The sequence below is a fragment of the Brachyhypopomus gauderio genome, unplaced genomic scaffold, assembly GCF_052324685.1.
Source record: "Brachyhypopomus gauderio isolate BG-103 unplaced genomic scaffold, BGAUD_0.2 sc73, whole genome shotgun sequence".
Taxonomy (NCBI): Eukaryota; Metazoa; Chordata; class Actinopteri; order Gymnotiformes; family Hypopomidae; genus Brachyhypopomus; species Brachyhypopomus gauderio.
The window spans coordinates 918,462-939,977 of NW_027506894.1; the positions used below are offsets into that span (position 1 = coordinate 918,462).

The window sequence follows — 21,516 nt, forward strand, 5'->3', positions numbered from 1 at the left end:
CACTAGTGCCATTGTGACATCATAAGTGTAGTTCTGCAGAGCGTGGTGCACAGATCAGACAGGGCTGCTGGCTTTGGTCTGCTCCCTCATGTATTGTATCTTTCAGAAGCCATTCTGTACATGGGTCTCTGCATGATAACAGTATAAGAAAGATATCCGTGTTGAGGGTGTTTCTGTAGACTTACTAACCCAGCACTGGTGCAATTCAGGACAGAACTACGATCCTGTGTGGGGTCATCGACTCCAATCCTGTCCTCTGGTGCAGCTCTGTGAAGCTGCTGATGTGATCTTAATTGAGTCCAGTTCCCCTACTGTGTGACAGAGAGCGGGGGGGGGGGGGGGGGGGGGGGGCATTCTGACTCACAGAGGTACTAAATATCAGCAAAGATATTGATGAGTGATGTGTGTGACCTTGGCGTGAGAGAGGAGACGTGGGGTTTGAGGAAGCAGCCTAGCTGTCCAGGTCAGAGTCTTAACTACGTAACCACGTCTCGGTGTTGGCCAATTCAAACACACTGATCTTGCCGAATGTGATTATTATAAACCATTCAGACCTGCTGTGCTCATCGTGCTTAATTCACCAGGCAGAAATAGTGAGCGTAGAGTCTGGGCATGTGAGGACTTGCACACGCTTGGCAGTTTTATCACCCAGATCTTCTGTTTGGGGCCCATTCATTTGAGCTGGAGAGCACAAGCACCTTAATGTGGAGCTGTCAACCAAGACTATGTGTGTGTGTGTGTGTGTGTGTGTGTGTGTGTGTGTGTGTGTGTGTGTGTGTGTGTGTGTGTGTGTGTGTGTGTGTGTGTGTGTGTGAACTGCAAGAGCAAAGCTGGTGTGATGGGGAGAACAAACGAGTGAAGGTGAAAGTCAGGTGAGTTCATCACCACCCAGTGACTCATACGCTGGCGACCCACCCAACCCACACGATGGAGATACTTAGAGTGGTGAAGAAAAAACATCTCAGGTTTTCTAGGCACTGTAAGGGACTTGGTCACAATATAACACACTAACGGATCTCTCTTTCTCTCTCTCTCTCTCTCTCTCTCTCTCTTTCTCTCTCTCTCTATCTCTATCTCTATCTCTCTCTTGCACACACACACACACAATGCAAGTTTATTTATACAGCACCCTTCATACACTGCTGTCACTCAAAGTGCTTTATAAAAGCAAATACACAAAAACATAAACAAAAACACACACTCTAAAGGCTCGTGGAGTCCAGCATCACACAGGTGTGTGTTGGGAGGATGTCTGTCCTCTGAGCCTTATCTATACCCCGTGCCGGATATCTCGCGACGTGATCAAGGAGAGGAACACGTGACTCTAGTCTGCCCGATGACCACCTAGCATCAGCAAACTTTATCGCAGGGTCACAAGCCGTGGGCCACCGTTACTTTGCCTTGCTACAATGCAACTTTTTGACGACCCTAATTAAATAATAATAATAATAATAATAATAATAATAATAATAATAATAATAATAATAATCAAGCTTATTCTCAGAGACCGTACATTTTATACAAAATGTTTACAAATTTTAACTAAAATTCAGATATATCTTTGTAAAAGTTTAGTCATTGAACGAAAGAAATATTTCATGTAGAGGAGCTATTAAATGTTTCTAATATTATTTTGAATCTTTTGGGGTGGGGGTGGGGGGAGGTGGACACAATGTAACGGTTTATCTCTCCCTGAAGTATACCTCGAGGTGACAGATCTCTGCGTGAGCTGACTAAAATCCAGATTCGTGTCTTCAATAGTCCAGCTCACCTTTCAGCACTGGACAGCGCACGCCGTTATTGCAGGCGGCGACCGAGGAAACGCATCTGTATTGATGCGTCGCGACGTCCTTACCCAGAACCGAACTCTCCCGAGAAGGCGATGCGATCACCACACACAGATTGTTTATTTCCCATGCAGGCATGCACGAAGGCAAGTGTGTGACTTCTGGAGACCGGAGCGCAATGGGAAAACGGAACCCACACTTTGAATTTAACTTGCATGCCTAATTTGCACGTGTTGGTGGATATCGAATGGTGGCACGTCGTTGTCACGTTGTGTGACCGAGGCTGGACCGGGTGTTTGACATGTCCTACGTCCTCGTCACTAACTTGCTATGGGATATGTACCATCCTCGGAGTTCGTATGGGTAGGACAAAGTCGTGTGTATTCGGAATTCCAAAGGACGGAGTGTTCTTTGTAGCCTGAAAGGTCGTTTTGCTTCGCAGCGTAAACTGTTTCGGCTAATCCTTAACCGAAATGGATCATCCGATCAAGTTCAGGTATGTGTCGTTTGTTTTGCTTCGAATCCCACACTACATCCTGTTTTGGTAAGACGTCAAGCACTTGGGGAAATCGCTCATATCTAGCCCATTCAATCTTAACACGTAATTTCATATTCTGTGACGTGTGCTCCGATCAAACCTATATGAACTCCTGCAACTGGTACGGGAATAACGATTTTGAGACCTTTTTGGAACCGGTGATAACCTGCAAAACGTTGGAAGTGAGACAGTATGGATGCGCGCGGGCTATGCAGAGGGTAACTTCACAAAGAAGTGAGACTGGCGCTGGGAGACACTATGTTTTACTGCAACACTACCGCGATTAAGGACTGGAGCTTCTTTCTGTCTCAGATTTTGCCACTCGTTAACAAGTCGTCCGGGTTTGTTCACCAGAACATGGATAAAGTGGAAGCCGTCACCACTACCGTGGTGACCGCTCTAGAGCCCGACTTGAACGGGATGAGCGCGAGCCGGCCGCCGCTGAACCCGAACCACACGTCTGGACTGGATCATGTTTTTCAGTATTCTTACTCCGAGAACGACATGGTGTACACGGACTACAGGACGCCCCCGAGAGACATCCCCCTGCCCAAAGCCGTGCTGTATCTGGTGATGGTCGCGCTGGTGGTGGTGGTCGTGGCTTACGCCATTGTTGGACACCTGGTGAAGGATCTAGTGCATGAATGTGTTGGTAAGTAAATTCGAAAACTCTCCAAACTGTTTAAACAATTTAATCTGCCGCTAATCCATTTAGATATTCCCATTGTGTGTTTCTGTGCGTGTGCCTGTGTGTGCGTGCCAGGGGGGGGGGGGGGGGTGTATACATCTGTTATGATTTACAGTCCTTTACACGCGCCTGATCTCTCTGTATCAACCCTCGCGCACTACCCCGATCTTATAATGTTCAAGAACGTGCAGTTTCCCTTAAATAATAATAATAACATAATGATTCTGTTTCGATGACTGTACTGATTTCCTCTTTGATCTGTGACAGCTACTCCAAACTAAAGACTTTTTGTACAAAATTAGTGATATGCACTTAAAGAAAGTTTACGTGCATATAAGTGCAAACGCATATATGAATGTGTGTATGTGTGTATATATATTGTACCTAGCAGTATGGGTTCAGACACACACACACACACACACACACACACACACACACACACACACACACACACACACACACACACACACACACACACACACACACACACACACACACACAGATACAAACAACCTGAGTGCTCTGAGCGATACTGTAGAGATTATGTCCCTGGACCTAAATAAAGATGGCAGCAGCAGACCCGCCCCACCCCAAACCCCGCCCTACCTCCCCTGTCCCGCCCCTACCCCACCCCTTTCCACCCTTACTCCGCCCCACATATGTCCTTATGTATAATATCTGAGGAGGACTGCAGGGGGTGACTGTAGTAAAACATGTAGAGAAGGACACTTGGTTTCCAGAGAAACAGAATGAAGAACACTTGGTTTCCAGAGAAACAGAATGTTTCAGACAGAGGTCCTTCAGCTGTGCCAGCAAAATGCATGTTGTGTTTCTCTGGAATCCTTGTGTACTTCACTACAGCACACACACACACACACACACACACACACACACACACACACACACACACACACACACACACACACACACACACACACACACACACACACATGCACAGGTGTTTGCTGTCTGGATGGTTTTGATTGGCAGACCAATCTCTACCCAGCAGTGTGACTGACACATATATAAACTCCAGAAACACTGTTATGCCTGATACATTCACAGTAGTGCAACATCCACCACTGTGCACTACCACTACACTTCCACTACACTACTACCATTATACTACACTACACTACCACACTACTACCATTATACTACACTAAACTACTACACTACTACCACTACACTTCCACTACACTACTACCATTATACTACACTACACTACCACACTACTACCATTATACTACACTACACTACCACACTACAACCATTATACTACATTATACTACCACTACACTACTATGATTATACTACACTAAACTACTACACTACTACCACTACACTACCACACTACTACCATTATACTACATTACACTACCACTACACTACTACCATTATACTACACTACTACCACTACACTACCACACTACTACCATTATACTACATTACACTACCACTACACTACTACCATTATACTACACTACACTACCACACTAATACCACTATACTACACTAAAGTACCACACTACTACCACTACACTACCACACTACTACCACTATACTACACTAAACTACCACACTACTACCACTACACTACCACACTACTACCATTATACAACACTACACTACCACACTACTACCACTTCACTACCACACTACTACCACCATACTACACTAAACTACCACACTACTACCACTACACTACCACACTACTACCATTATACTACATTATACTACCACTACACTACTATGATTATACTACACTAAACTACTACACTACTACCACTACACTACCACACTACTACCATTATACTACATTACACTACCACTACACTACTACCATTATACTACACTACACTACCACATTACTACCACTACACTACCACACTATTACCATTATATATACTACACTACCACACTACCACTACTACACCACCACCACCACCACAATAATACCATTATACTACACTAAACTACCACACTTGTACCATTATACTACCACTACACTACCACACTACACTACACTACCACACTACTACCACTACACTACACTAACCTACCATTATACTACTCTACACTACCACACTACTACCATTGTACTACACTACACTACCACATTACTACCACTACACTACCACACTACCACTACTACACCACCACAATAATACCATTATACTACACTAAACTACCACACTCGTACCATTATACTACCACTACTCTACCACACTACACTACCACACTACTACCACTACACTACACTAAACTACCATTATGCTACTCTACACTACCACACTACTACCATCATACTACACTACCACATTACTACCACTACACTACCACACTATTACCATTATATATACTACACTACCACACTACCACTACTACACCACCACAATACCATTATACTACACTAAACTACCACACTCGTACCATTATACTACCACTACACTACCACACTACTACCACTACACTACCACACTATTACCACTACACTACTGCCACTACGCAACACTACGACACTACTACCACTACACTACCACACTACTACCACTACACTACTGCCACTACACAACACTACGACACTACTACCACTACACTACTACCACTACAAAACACTATCACACTACTACCACTACACTACTACCACTACAAAACACTCACACTACTACCACTACACTACTACCACTACACTGCACTACCACACTACTACCACTACACTACACTACCGCTACACTACCACACCATTACACTACCCCATCACACCACTACACTACCGCTACAGAACCTCAGAACTACACTACCACACCAGGCATTGCTAAATATGACAGCTAGTGGCACAGAAACAGGATATTGGCTGATCAACAGAATCAACAGAATGCACCTGTGAGGGGAGGAGCACCTACAGAATACACCTGTGAGGGGTGGAGCACCTACAGAATACACCTGTGAGGGGTGGAGCACCTACAGAATGCACCTGTGAGGGGTGGAGCACCTACAGAATACACCTGTGAGGGGTGGAGCACCTACAGAATACACCTGTGAGGGGTGGAGCACCTACAGAATGCACCTGTGAGGGGCGAAGCACCTACAGAATGCACCTGTGAGGGGTGGAGCACCTACAGAATGCACCTGTGAGGGGTGGAGCACCTACAGAATGCACCTGTGAGGGGCGAAGCACCTACAGAATGCACCTGTGAGGGGCAGAGTACCTACAGAATACACCTGTGAGGGGTGGAGCAACTACAGAATGCACCTGTGAGGGGCGGAGTACCTACAGAATGTACCTGTGAGGGCCGGAGCACCTACAGAATACACCTGTGAGGGGTGGAGCACCTACAGAATGCACCTGTGAGGGGCGGAGCAAATACAGAATGCACCTGTACCAGCATAGAGGCAACAGAGTTATAAAGAAGTCGTATTCCTTTCTCCAAATGTATAGAGAAAATTGTTTTCCTCCTTCTTCCTGTCCTGAACACACCTTGACAAACTGCACCTGATGCCAAACACTATATTATATATTATACTGCTGCAGTGAGTTTCTGCGCAGACACCTGCTGGTGTTGTATGCTCTATTACCTCTGTGTTTCACTGAGACAGCAAACAGCATCACTGTACCTGCTTTGTTTCGGTCTCTACCAATGAAAGCAGAAGACACGTAATGTAATTTACATGCATTTACATGTGGGCGGGGCCTCATCTTCAGCATTTGCGTTAGCTGCGGTTCCTGTGAGCAGATCACAGGTGTGCTGCTGTCCGGTTGTATTGGGGCTCGTTGCTCTGACAGGTTTGAGCCAAGTGTCAGGACTACACCTGCAGCCCCTTTTAGCACTGAAGCACTTCCCTCTCTCTCACTGCCCTCAAACTCGTGATCTTCAAATAAACCCACAGTGTGCTTGGACAGGCACGAAGAACAGGTTTGCTCTAGGAACAGGGTGTGCTTGAATGATATGTGGTGAGTGATTTGAATAATAAATATAAACTCCATAAAACTCCCATTTGAATGCACACAGGGTTAGTTATCAAACGTCGGCCTGCGGCGATGCTCAGGTTGGACGTCCACCATGCAGAATACAAACAGCAGGAATTAGACTACAGTATTGCCCTCACTGAGTCCTCAAACCCAGGCTCCGCACCGCGGGCTTCAGGGTCTCCCGGACCCGGACCCTGGAATCAGCTCACGAGGGGGCGGTGCCGATCGGCACCAGAGGCCTTGGGGTCCCGCCCCTCCCACGCTGGTGAGGGAATCGCTGTGGCATCGTTCACATTTAGCTCAAAGCACAAGAGCACTAGCTGGAACAAAAGGCTTGTGGCACAACAAGACGTTCAATCACACTGCAGATGGAGACGTGCACCATCTCTGCTCCACGGACCACTGCCTCCAACAACTCATGTGTAATTCACTCTCTCGTTACCAGCAGTGTGTGTGTGTGTGTGTGTGTGTGTGTGTGTGTGTGTGTGTATTTGTCCATTATGGAATATAACAATGGGGAACGGGAGATTTCATATGAGAGAGAGAGAGGGAGAGAGAGAGAGAAAGAGAGAGAGAGGGAGAGATAGAGAGAGAGAGAGGGAGAGAGAGGGAACCAGATAGAGACACAGGCAGAGAAAATGAGAAGCCAGTGTTGCACAGACGCCGTGTTTCCCTTATGAACCTAAACATGTGGTATAAAACTGCAAGACGTCCCCTTTGTATTCTGAGATGTCCTGTGTGCATGTGAGATGTCCTGTGTGCATGTGAGACATTCCATGTACATTTGAGATGTCCCGTGTGCAGGTGACAGGCCTGTCTGGCATTGACTTGTGGACATACAAACTCAAACACAAGGAACATGTGCCGTGTGCCGAGCTACATCGTTTAGGCAAAGGACCCATGAAGTTGAGTCTTCTAGTAACACGTAGCTGATTATACAGGTGAAAGCTGTACAAATTATTATTTCTAATTAAGTGTTTTAATTAAACTTGCTTTAAAGTTATTGATTCATTTGACCAAACCTTAAGAACTGCCACTATATCAAAAATAGGTAAAAAATAAAATATTAAATGTGTTTCTTGACATGATAACATGTCAAACGTTTATATTAGGTTAGTAAAGATTAATGACTTTGCACACTTAGGTGATTAAACGTCTAAGATGTCACTGAACCCAATTAACGTTTGAATCAGAAATCACTCCTCGTGGGAGTCCAGTCCCACAGCAGGGTCTTAGCTGATGGTCTTCAGGCCGCTGTGATATTTGAGTGATCTTGGTTAGGATCGGTTGGAGACACGTGCTCAGTAGAGAGTGTGTGGGCTCAACCCTACGCCCACTGATTTAGTGCATGTCTTTATATTTTATTATATCATTCTTAACAGTTGTGCCTTTAACAGCACTGGCCTAATTTACTCGTTCAGGATATCATAAAGTGAAGACACATTTTTCATTGCTCAGACTCTTTTTTTAGTGATCCCGACCACCAAGTCTCCGCCTCTTCCAGGAATGCAGCCAATGGCTGGTCTTCTAGTGCCACGCGCATCCTCCCAGTGGATGTCTGTTTATCTCACACTGTGTACACACTGTGTAACTCAGTCTACAGTCTGTGGGCAGGTCTGATTTCTATTGGATAAGCTTCTGCTATTTGACCTAAACCACACCCAAAATGTCCCATCTCTACCGTAATCAATCAAACAACTGAAACTAATTTTACCAGTTGCAGCACACAGATCTGTAGTGGATGTGGACAGAGTGGGCGGAGTGGTGTGTTCAGTGGTGGGTTAAGTGGTGTATTCAGTGGTGTGTTCAGTGGTGTATTCAGTGATGGGTTCATTGGTGTGTTCAGTGGTAGGTTCAGTTGTGTGTTCAGTGGTGTGTTCAGTGGTGGGTTAAGTGGTGGGTTCAGTGGTGTATTCAGTGGTGTGTTCAGTGGTGTGTTCAGTGGTAGGTTCAGTTGTGTGTTCAGTGGTGTGTTCAGTGGTGTGTTCAGTGGTGGGTTCAGTGGTGTATTCAGTGGTGTATTCAGTGGTGTGTTCATTGGTGTGTTCAGTGGTGGGTTCAGTTATGTGTTCAGTGGTGGTGTGTTCAGTGGTGTATTCAGTGGTGTGTTCATTGGTGTGTTCAGTGGTGTATTCAGTGGTAGGTTCAGTTGTGTGTTCAGTGGTGTGTTCAGTGGTGTGTTCAGTGGTGGGTTCGATTGTGTATACAGTGGTGTGTTCAGTGGTGGGCTCAGTTGTATGTTCAGTGGTGTGTTTAGTTGTGTGTTCAGTGGTGTGTTCAGTTATGTGTTCAGTGGTGTGTTCAGTGGTGTATTCAGTGGTGTGTTCAGTTGTGTGTTCAGTGGTAGGTTCAGTGGTGGGTTCAGTGGTGTGTTAAGTGGTGTATTCAGTAGTGTGTTCAGTGGTGTGTTCAGTGATGGGTTCAGTGGTGGGTTCAGTTATGTGTTCAGTGGTGTATTCAGTGGTGTGTTCAGTTATGTGTTCAGTGGTGTATTCAGTGGTGTGTTCAGTGGTAGGTTCAGTGGTGGGTTCAGTGGTGTGTTAAGTGGTATATTCAGTAGTGTGTTCAGTGGTGTTTTCAGTGATGGGTTCAGTGGTGGTTTCAGTTATGTGTTCAGTGGTGTATTCAGTGGTGTGTTCAGTGGTGGGTTCAGTTATGTGTTCAGTGATGTATTCAGTGGTGTGTTCAGTGATGTGTTCAGTGGTGTTTTCAGTGATGGTTTTCAGTGGTGGTTTCAGTTATGTGTTCAGTGGTGTTTTCAGTGATGGGTTCAGTGGTGGTTTCAGTTATGTGTTCAGTGGTGTATTCAGTGGTGTGTTCAGTGATGTGTTCAGTGGTGGGTTCAGTGATGTGTTCAGTGGTGTGTTCAGCTGGGCACTGTGTGTATTGGGACTGAGAGATGCCAGATGGCAGCACTGTAAAAACGAAAAAGTTGAGAAAACTCAAAATTTCAAGGCAACTTACTGCACTCGATTTTTGAGTTTTGATCCCAACTCAAACTCTTAAGTTTTTAAGAAATTTACTCACAATTGAGGCCAACTTATTATTTCTTGTTTTAATTATTTATTTTTCACAGGTATATATATAAACTTCAGATTTTAAGTATTGCCTACAAATAATTCCAAATTATTCAAGTTCTGCTAACTTATTATATCTTGCTCAGATAATTTATCTTGCCCATGTATATGAATCTCAAAATGTAAGTTTTACATACCAAGAGTTCCAAATTTTTTAAAGTTGTGCCAACTTACTATATTCCGGCGTGGTGTGGGAGAAAGAAGCTGCAGACAAGTCCATTTTTATCAAGAACAGAGGTTTTATTCTCACCTCCCAAGATAATTGGAACTCACAGGCACAATCAGATCAAACTTGAGGCCTTAAATAGCTTGGCCTTGAACATGGGGGAGGTCATGAAGACGGCAACGTTACACATACATGGAGGGGGAACTACCATAATGCACATGTACATAAAAAATGGACCAGGGTGACTTAACTAATAACACACAATTAATAATCATTAATAACACTATACAGACATAAACACCACATAATACGCATAACAGGGCCGGAGCCACAAGAGCTCATGGGTAATGACGTCACCCTCTGGCACCCCCCCCCATTGGCCTGACGCTACAATATCTTGTTCAGATAATGTATATTTCACATGTACATAAATCTCTAAATTCAATACTAAGAATAGCTAACTGAAGTTGGGTCATATAAGACAAATGACAAAACACATTTGGACGTTAATATTCAGTTCAGAGTAGCGTAGGTCGCTGCTTGCTGCAGGTGAAATCCATTTCAAGATGTCCAGAGTCCAATCACAACCAATCACACCCCCCCCCCCCCCCCCCCCCCCCCCGTTCTCAACAAGGAGTCAAATTGAGCATGTGCAGAGGAGGTAGCCTGGCCTTAACTAGGGTTCAACTACAATTTGTATATTTTGACAATGCAAGTTGTAAGGTCAGATCAACTTTTAACAAGAAACTCAATAAAGTAAGCTGATCCAATTACTTTGTTATAGTTTATGGTGCAATTAATTCTTTTTGGCTCAGCTAAACTAAAAATTATAGTAAGGCGAGCAATTTTAAGTTCTGTTTTTTACAGTGAGGGGATTACTACTGTAATGGAAGAAAAGCACAGAAACACTTCACAGCTGGGGCAGATGGGGCAGTTGGGGCAAGCTGAAGCTGACACTCAGACTAAATACCCCACTACATAACACTCAGACTAAATACCCCACTACACAACACTCAGACTAAATACCCCACTACACAACACTCAGACTAAATACTCCACTACACAACACTCAGACTAAATACCCCACAACACTCAGACTAAATACCCCACTACACAACACTGAGACTAAATACCCCACTACACAACACTCAGACTAAATACCCCACTACACAACACTGAGACTAAATACTCCACTACACAACACTCAGACTAAATACCCCACTACACAACACTGAGACTAAATACCCCACTACACAACACTCAGACTAAATACCCCACTACACAACACTGAGTCTAAATACCCCACTACACAACACTCAGACTAAATACCCCACTACATAACACTCAGACTAAATACCCCACTACACAACACTCAGACTAAATACCCCACTACACAACACTCAGACTAAATACCCCACTACATAACACTGAGACTAAATACCCCACTACACAACACTCAGACTAAATACCCCACTACACAACACTGAGACTAAATACCCCACTACACAACACTCAGACTAAATACCCCACTACACAACACTGAGACTAAATACCCCACTACACAACACTCAGACTAAATACCCCACTACATAACACTCAGACTAAATACCCCACTACACAACACTCAGACTAAATACCCCACTACACAACACTCAGACTAAATACCCCACTACATAACACTCAGACTAAATACCCCACTACACAACACTCAGACTAAATACCCCACTACACAACACTGAGACTAAATACCCCACTACACAACACTCAGACTAAATACCCCACTACACAACACTGAGACTAAATACCCCACTACACAACACTCAGACTAAATACCCCACTACACAACACTGAGACTAAATACCCCACTACACAACACTCAGACTAAATACCCCACTACATAACACTCAGACTAAATACCCCACTACACAACACTCAGACTAAATACCCCACTACATAACACTCAGACTAAATACCCCACTACACAACACTCAGACTAAATACCCCACTACATAACACTCAGACTAAGTACCCCACTACACAACACTCAGACTAAATACCCCACTACACAACACTCAGACTAAATACCCCACTACACAACACTGAGACTAAATACCCCACTACACAACACTCAGACTAAATACCCCACTACACAACACTCAGACTAAATACTCCACTACACAACACTCAGACTAAATACCCCACAACACTCAGACTAAATACCCCACTACACAACACTCAGACTAAATACCCCACTACACAACACTCAGACTAAATACCCCACTACACAACACTGAGACTAAATACCCCCCTACACAACACTCAGACTAAATACCCCACTACACAACACTGAGACTATATACCCCACTACACAACACTCAGACTAAATACCCCACTACACAACACTCAGACTAAATACCCCACTACACAACACTCAGACTAAATACCCCACTACACAACACTCAGACTAAATACCCCACTACACAACACTCAGACTAAATACCCCACTACACAACACTCAGACTAAATACCCCACTACATAACACTCAGACTAAATACCCCACTACACAACACTCAGACTAAATACCCCACTACATAACACTCAGACTAAATACCCCACTACACAACACTGAGATTTCTGACATTAGAGTTTTGAGATTAATTCAAATGTAACATCAGTAAGAACATCCTGCCACAGCCACAACATTCTACTACTGGTAGGTGTGTGTGTGTGTGTGTGTGTGTGTGTGTGTGTGTGTGTGTGTGTGTGTGTGTGTGTGTGTGTGTGTGTGAGTGTGTGTGAGTGTGTAATATGATTTATCCTAAATGTAGGAAAATACTCCAGACGTAATGTTCTGTGGGATTTAGGCCAACATCCAGATGTGTGTAATACCACAGAAGTCAGAGCTGCACCATTTAGACAGAGAACACATGACTCAGTCTAGTGACACAAATAGCATCATTTATAAATATTAATTATATAGGTAAAAGCTGTACAAATTATTATTTAAGTGTTTTACAGTTTTTGACGACTGCTAACGTGCATTTGTCCAATCTGTAGTCACATTTTCAAAACTCCAAACACAGTGAACACAACTTCAGTTTTCAGTGGCTATACTATTAGTTCAATTTATGTTGTTATGGCACAAAATGCAGTCATTTTACATGTTTTTATAATGCTTAAATTTTCTATACACACAAGGTTATACAATAACAAAATTCTGGATCGTTTTTGTCTTATTTACAATTGCTTGTACACAGCATGCCAAAAATGAAAACCTAAGGTTCAAAACCTTAAATATCGTATAAAATGCCAAGTTCTGCAAAACTTGTACTGTTGTACACATTTTTTGCACATATAGATAAATAAAGTATAGTATAATATATATATATATTTATAAAAAAGTATAAAATAAAATGAAGTACAGTAATGTACCGGGTCAGAGAGGAGCAAATATAACAATTTGTCCTGCAATCTCAAGTGCTGGTTTGGTCCTTCACAAATGCCAGATTGGTCCCTATAACAGAGACCTCCTTCTTTTGTTTTTGAATGAAGTCTACCAACAACTGGTTCCAGAAGCAGAAAGGGAACAGGTGAGAGGAAACACGAGGACATTTGTGATGGGAAAATGTAGCATTTTGTCATTCTCATGTAATCACAAACTGGTTTATAGACCATCCAAGAGTGATGTCCCTTTTCCTCCCGCCCTACTCGCCTTTCCTCAACCCCACTAAGGAACTTTTTTCAGTCTGGAGGTGGAAGGTGTATGATCATCGGCCCCATGACCAAATGTCCCTCCTGGATGCAATGGATCCCGGCTGCAGAGACATTTCAGCTGAAGACTGCCAGGGGTGAATAAGGCATACCAAGCTTTTATATCCCAGGTCCATGGCAAGGGCCAACATCAGATGTGATGTGGATGAAAACATGTGGCCAACTGCTGAAGGCCGTTTAGATTAGACCTAACAAGACTGTTCAGTTTTGTATTCTGTTTTTTAATTATTTAATCAATAATTATTTTTGGGTTAGGCCACAATTTACAGTAATGTCCCTAATACAGTAAAATATACCCTATACTACAAAACTGTTACTGACTCCTTTTTTGTCTAATCTACATTCCATATAGTACCTAACAGTAAATATCACTCATTGTGTAGACAGTATGTTGCCAAAAATGCACACATTCGAAAAAAAGGTCCAAATGAAGCGGATTACAGTAAAAATGAACTGACTAAGAAAACAACAGATGTTACTGTAAAATGTCTGTTGTTTGCTGGGAGAGGGTAAAATATTACATGTAATACTGTTTCTGTATTGCCATCAAATGTTAGTTTTTTTACAGTGGTTGTGCAGTGATTGACTATGTTCATCTCGAAAAGAAAATATGTGCTAGTGTTTGAAAGAATGATTGGATACTGAACCAGGTTTGCTGTGTTTTAACAAAGTTGTTTGCATTGTGAAATGCAGAGTTGTTATTTAGTTAAGAAAATGCGCTTTTGAACACGATATTAACTATTTGGCTATTTGTGTGAGGTCAATGTGTTGCTGTATTTAGAGTTTTGACAATGTATCACAAGTATTGGGAAATGCACGTTAGCAGTCGTCAAAAACTGTAATTATACTTGCTTTAAAGTTATTGATTCATTTGACCATACCTTAAAAACACTGCCTACTATGTCAAAAGTAGGTTAAAAAATATAAATTTATCGCTTAAATGTGTTTCCTGACATGACAAAATCAAACTTTTATATTAGGTTAGTAAAGATTAATCACTTTGCACACTTAGGTGATTAAATGTCTAATATGTCAGTAATAACATCCTGCAACAGCCATGACATTCTTACTAGTGTTAGTGTGAGTGAGAGTGTGTGTCTGTGTGTGTGTGTGAGAGAGAGAGAGAGAGAGAGAGAGAGAGAGAGAGAGAGTGTGTGTGTGTGTGTGTGTGTGTGTGTGTGTGTGTGTGTGTGTGTGTGTGAGAGAGAGAGAGAGAGTGTGTGTGTGTGTGTGTGTGTGTGTGTGTGTGTGTGTGTGTGTGTGTGTGTGTGTGCGTGTGTGCGTGCGTGCGTGCGTGTGTGTGTGTGTGTGTGTGTGTGTGTGTGTGTGTGTGTGTGTAATGTGATTTATCCTAACTATAGGAGAATACTGCACACCTGATTTTCTGTGGGATTTAGGCCAACATCCAGATGTAGTCATCAGCTGCTGTGTGTGCACTCTTGGACAGCTATTTAACACACGCAGTGGAATCAGACATCATTACCACTGCATTATCAGACACTATCACTACTGTGTTATATGACATCATTACCACTGCATTATCAGACACTATAACTACTGTGTTATATGACATCATTACCACTGCATTATCAGACACTATAACTACTGTGTTATATGACATCATTACCACTGCATTATCAGACAGTATAACTACTGTGATATAAGACATTATAAACATTGTATTATCAGACAGTATAACCACTATGATATAAGACATTATAACCACTGTTTTATTATACAGTATAACCAATATGCTTAGATTTTTAAAACAAATGGTTGCTTACTGGTCTGGTATTTTCGTAATAAGTCTGATACTCCAGACAAACCAGTCAAATAGGCACTTTTCATTCCTATCGTGATGAAAACACATGACTGCTAACAGTCAGCACCAACACACCCATTTAAACAACACACTGTGCTGTCAGACATGACGCCCAACGTGTCCCATCCTGAATCTAAATGTGTGTGTGTGTGATAACTTGGATGTGTGTGTTCCTCCCTCGTCAGAATGGGTGTTCGGGCCACGATCAGCCAACCGCCGGAGCAAACGTGACATCAGCTACATCACTGCCAGTGCCAACGAGATGAGGGAACTGCCCTCTACAGTGGAAACAAACTACATTACCCATAACCACTCTAAGTGCCCGGGCAGCTTGAAGCAGGAGGAGCTGGTGGTCACCATTGACGACGGCTCACACCTTCCTTGTGCAACAGGCTGGGCCTCCCGCCATCTTCATCCCTGAAGACCATGATGAGGAAGGAGGAAGACCATGATGAGAAAGGAGGAAGACCTTGACGAGGCTCACAGACAAATGTTTGGCCTGTTGAGACACCAAACGCTAAATGCATCGTTGGTCACGTCCCACAGCCATGGGACACGTGGCCAGAGAGATGGACGAAGTTACACGGGGTGGAGCGTCTGAAACCATGACGTCAGAGACCACGTGACTCTCACGCCTCACGTGACTCCCGCGCCTCACATGACTCTCACACCTCACGTGACTCTCACACCTCACGTGACTCTCACGCCTCACGTGACTCCCGCGCCTCACGTGTCTCTCACGCCTCACGTGACTCTCACGACTATCAGGCTGCAGTCCGTCAGACTTTAACGTGGATTTAAAGGCGATTCTTGTGAATCGGAACACACATCACTTCCCTTCTCAAACCTTACTTGAGCTTTTTTGTTTGTTTTTTAATATGTTGCAATTTGTCATTATTGGAGGTTTCCGTTCACATTCATCAATGCACACTGGGCTCAGATTAAGATCCTTAATTTTCATGACAAGCAGGTATTGGTTCTTTGGTTCATGGTGCATTTGATGAATGTATATCCCACTGTACCCCACAGCCGTGTGGGCGTTCAGATGATGTGTAATGGTGAACTGGTTTATATTAACTATAATTAATCATCTTCATTGATTTTACAGAATCAGATTCTGTGTTGAGGGAAGAAACTAAAACAATAAGATGCATATCTTATTTCCCAGGTACATTCGTACATATTAATACAAATTAATACATATCTTATTTCCCAGGTACATTCGTACATATTAATACAAATTAATACAAATTAATACATATCTTATTTCCCAGGTACATTCGTACATATTAATACAAATTAATACATATCTTATTTCCCAGGTACATGAATACAAATTATAATATATATAATTAATATGTATATTATGTCCCAGGTACATTAATAGCAATAACAAATATAGATAATAAAATAATAAAAACTAATTTTTTAAAATGCTAAAAACCAATCTGTGAGAAGCCCATTCCCCGACATCACGGACTGTGCAAAGTCCTTTCAGAAAGTGGCTTAATGTGACAAAAATACTGTATATTATTACTACTATTATTTTGCTATAGTAAACTTTATAAAATATGGTAAAATATAGATGGATCCACAAGTCCAGCTCACACACACACACACACACACACACACACACACACACACACACACACACACACACACACACACACACACACGACATAATGGCTTTATATTGCCAGGTGCAGATTATAGATTATTTAATCATAGATTCATTAAGTTACAGCAAACACTGTTCACCGAATCATGTTCCTAAACATGTCCCAGACAGGACAGAGCTCTGTGTAGCTGTAAACCACTTTAGCTGTAAACCACTGTAAACCAGTTTCATTTTACACCTAAACAAACACACCACACGTCTCAGGTTCATGAACACTACTCATGCGTTATAACTTGCACATGCCTTTATTAAAGATACAGAGAAACATATAGACAGGTAAGACATGAGGTACCTCAGACAGGTGTAAGACATGAGGTACCTCAGACAGGTAAGACATGAGGTACCACAGACAGGTAAGACATGAGGTAATGCAGACAGGTAAGACAGGAGGTACCACAGACAGGTAATATATGAGATAATATAGACAGTAAATATATGAGGTACCACAGACAGGTAAGACATGAGGTACCACAGACAGGTAAGACATGAGGTAATGCAGACAGGTAAGACAGGAGGTACCACAGACAGGTAAGACATGAGGTACCACAGACAGGTAAGACATGAGGTAATGCAGACAGGTAAGACAGGAGGTACCACAGACAAGTAATAGATGAGATAATACAGACAGGTAAGAAATGCGGTACCACAGACAGGTAATAGATGAGATAATACAGACAGGTAAGACATGAGATACCACAGACAGGTAATAGATGAGATAGTATAGACAGGAAATACATGAGGTACCGCAGACAGATAAGACATGAGGTACTTCAGAGAGGTAAGACATGAGGTACCTCAGACATTAACTAGGATTTTCCCAAAGTAAGAATCTAATGGAAATCCCAAAGTAAGAATCTAATGGAAATCTGTAATAAGAAATAAACATATGACTATAAGCCTTCTACACATTAAAACACTTCTAGACTCTATAACCCTTCTATACACTATACATCAACATGAGCCTCTTATAAAAGTAATAACAAATAATAAGTCTGCATACTCCTGAAAACACCATAAAATTATACAATTTCAAGAAGTAGATTAACACAGCATAAGTACAATATGTACAATAACAAAGCCTTAATGAACACTAGTACAGGTCTTGGGTAACTGAGGTAACCATTAACTGTAGTCTGGGGTAACTGAGGTAACCATTGACTGTAGTCTGGGGTAACTGAAGTAACCATTGACTGTAGTCTGGGGTAACTGAAGTAACCATTGCCTGTAGTCTGGGTTAACTGAGGTAACCATTGTCTGTAGTCTGGGTTAACTGAGGTAACCATTGTCTGTAGTCTGGTGTAACTGAGGAAACCATTGACTGTAGTCTGGGGTAACTGAGGTAACCATGGTCTGTAGTCTGGGTTAACTGAGGTAACCATTGTCTGTAGTCTGGTGTAACTGAGGTAACCATTGTCTGTAGTCTGGGGTAACTGAGGTAACCATTGTCTGTAGTCTGGATTAACTGAGGTAACCATTGTCTGTAGTCTGGTGTAACTGAGGTAACCATTGTCTGTAGTGTGGTGTAACTGAGGAAACCATTGACTGTAGTCTGGGGTAACTGAGGTAACCATGGTCTGTAGTCTGGGGTAACTGAGGTAACCATGGTCTGTAGTCTGGGGTAACTGAGGTAACCATTGTCTGTAGTCTGGGGTAACTGAGGTAACCATTGTCTGTAGTCTCAACCAAAACGGACCTGTTTGTGTTCCAGAGTTTATGCACTTAGATAAATCATGGGGACTCCGGCGTTTCTAGTGTACATGTTTTAATTGAGTTAAAAGAAGGAGATTCTCTGAAAACCAACCTAAAGTGATTACATTTACCTCATTTACATAAATAATTTAAAAGATCTGTGTGTAATCTATTGATAGGATTGGATGATATTCCAAAAAAACAAGAATTAAGTGGTTAACCTGGTATAAAACATGATTACTTCATGGTTCCTAAGACACTGCACACAGTCCATAGGTTTGAATGTTTTTATCGGCGTATAACGTCATGTCCTGCGTGTTTTGAATGTTTCTTTTGCTGTATTACATCATGTCCTGTGTGTCATGTAACAGCTCATCTGTCGTACAGGATGGAATAAGGTTCCAATGAGGCACAGTGTGCATTACAGACAGGGATTACAGACAGGGAATACACAACCCATGAGAACAGAAGTCCCGTCTGGAATATCCACAGACAAGGAGCCTTCCTGCATGGTGTTCCCACTGGGATCCATCTGGAGATCAACTGGGACCCAACTGGGTTTGGAATGCCACAAACATCACTACGATAAGATAATCCCAACTTAGTGTACAGACGGGTGTCATCTGAACTTGGGGAGGCACTGCGATAATCTGACTACCATAATCCCATGTAGCTTGTACCTCATCAACGTTGGTCCAGAAAAAAAAATGATGTGCAATGTTTTTTAAAGATGTTTAGAGATTTAGAGCTTTTCTATTTTGTTAATCTTTTGGTTTTTACCAGGCTGTCCAAAAAGAGAATGATGATGATGATGATGATGATGAGGTCATGAGGTGTGTGACTCTGTGTGTGAGGGCAACACGTGTTTGTTTTGGGATTGTGTTTGTTATATCCATCATCATCCTCACTGTGTTCCCACTCCGAAGCTCTAATGGACAAAAAAGTTGCACAAGTCAAATTCTTACAAAGAAAGAAATGGACACACACATTCACCATAGAACTATACAAAACATCGTATTGTCCATTTTTTTCCCTTTATGTTGTGATGAAGACTTCGCTCTCTACGCCAAGGGCTATGTTTCTCAGCTGTGCAAACTGTACTGTAGTTTCCAGGGTGACGCGCTATGGCAACGAAAGCTCCAGTCTAAGACGTGGGTCAAATCGTCCTTCAGGAGAAGCTGTGCACGTGTGAACTGCAGGAGCTGGGGGCTCTCCAGGTCATCCGCAGAAGAAACAGAAATGCCTCAAGTGAAGGACCCTGATTGAAGAACCAAGCAAGTCCTCATTACGGAACTGCCAAAACGCTGAATGGAGATTTCAAGGAAGCTCACGAGCTTTAGCACCTCTGATTCTGCGCTGCGATGAGTATTTTGTTACATTCAACAATGAAAGGGATCAGCACGCTAAATAAATGCTGTGAGACTCATACTTACGCCTCCAGAGCTCAGCAGACGCTCTTATCTAGAACAGAAGTGCTTTGGCTCAGAAGGCCTAGCCCTAGCTAACAGAAATAGGTTAGAGGAAGCGTTTAATTAAGAACCTGAACAGAATGAATCCCTGTCAACTTCGAACTCCCTGTGGTCATCATCCCTGTGTCCTAACGAATGTCCCCATTACGCAGCGTTTAACTCCAGCTGAGTCCCAGATCCTGCCAGACATAGTCACTCCGTCGGGAGGAGCCGGACTCTTCTGAAGGTTGAGCAGCATTTGACCCAGGTCCACTGAGGGTGATTTCTCATTGGTGGGGGGAAGAGCCCCGGCACTATAGACAGATGTAGCTCACGCACCACCCTCCACGCTCCACCCTACACCTACCCTGCTGTCCCAGGTCTCTGTCCCGTCCCTGTCCTACAATAAACTAGGAGCTTTGACAAATGTGCTCTGTCATTTCCTATGGCTCTCTGGTCCATTGGGGGGGGGCATCGGGGACACTTTTAAAAGTCGTTTCTGCTATATGTTCATCACTAGGCATAAAGGTGAAAACCTCACTAGATCAAAATCTCAATTTCTCTTTCTCTCTCTCACTCCCCTCTCTCTCTTTCTCTCTCTCTGTCTTTCAATTATGGTTTTAACATTTCTGTCAAGAATTTCTCTCTGATAGCATAATATAAATAATATAAATAATAATTAAATGCACATTCAAAATATTTATTCACACTTTCAACTTTTCCCTTTGACCATGATGAAATTCTACACTTCTGTCATTTCTATTCTGGCGTTCCACTTCAGTTTCATTGTGGATTCAAACTGTCTGTCTGATCTGTGCTGCGCACGGTAAACCATACAGTTGATGTTGTGTTTTTTTATCTCAGCACCTCGGTCTCTT

At 42.7% G+C, this 21,516-nt stretch overlaps 1 protein-coding gene across 2 annotated transcripts; it reads left to right on the top strand.

The window, feature by feature from the left end:
* The first annotated feature begins 1,743 nt into the window (after positions 1-1,743).
* On the top strand, positions 1,744-16,937 carry LOC143491303 (uncharacterized). 2 transcript variants are annotated; one of them, XM_076990162.1, is made up of 3 exons: positions 1,744-2,283; positions 2,680-2,977; positions 16,009-16,937. In XM_076990162.1, exons 2-3 carry the CDS (start codon positions 2,683-2,685, stop codon positions 16,242-16,244), a joined length of 531 nt encoding a protein of 176 aa, XP_076846277.1. In that variant the 5' UTR covers positions 1,744-2,283; positions 2,680-2,682; the 3' UTR covers positions 16,245-16,937. The 2 variants fall into 2 exon arrangements, with proteins under 2 accessions (XP_076846277.1, XP_076846276.1); XM_076990161.1 differs by having other exon boundaries at positions 1,744-2,977.
* The last annotated feature ends 4,579 nt before the right edge of the window (positions 16,938-21,516 follow it).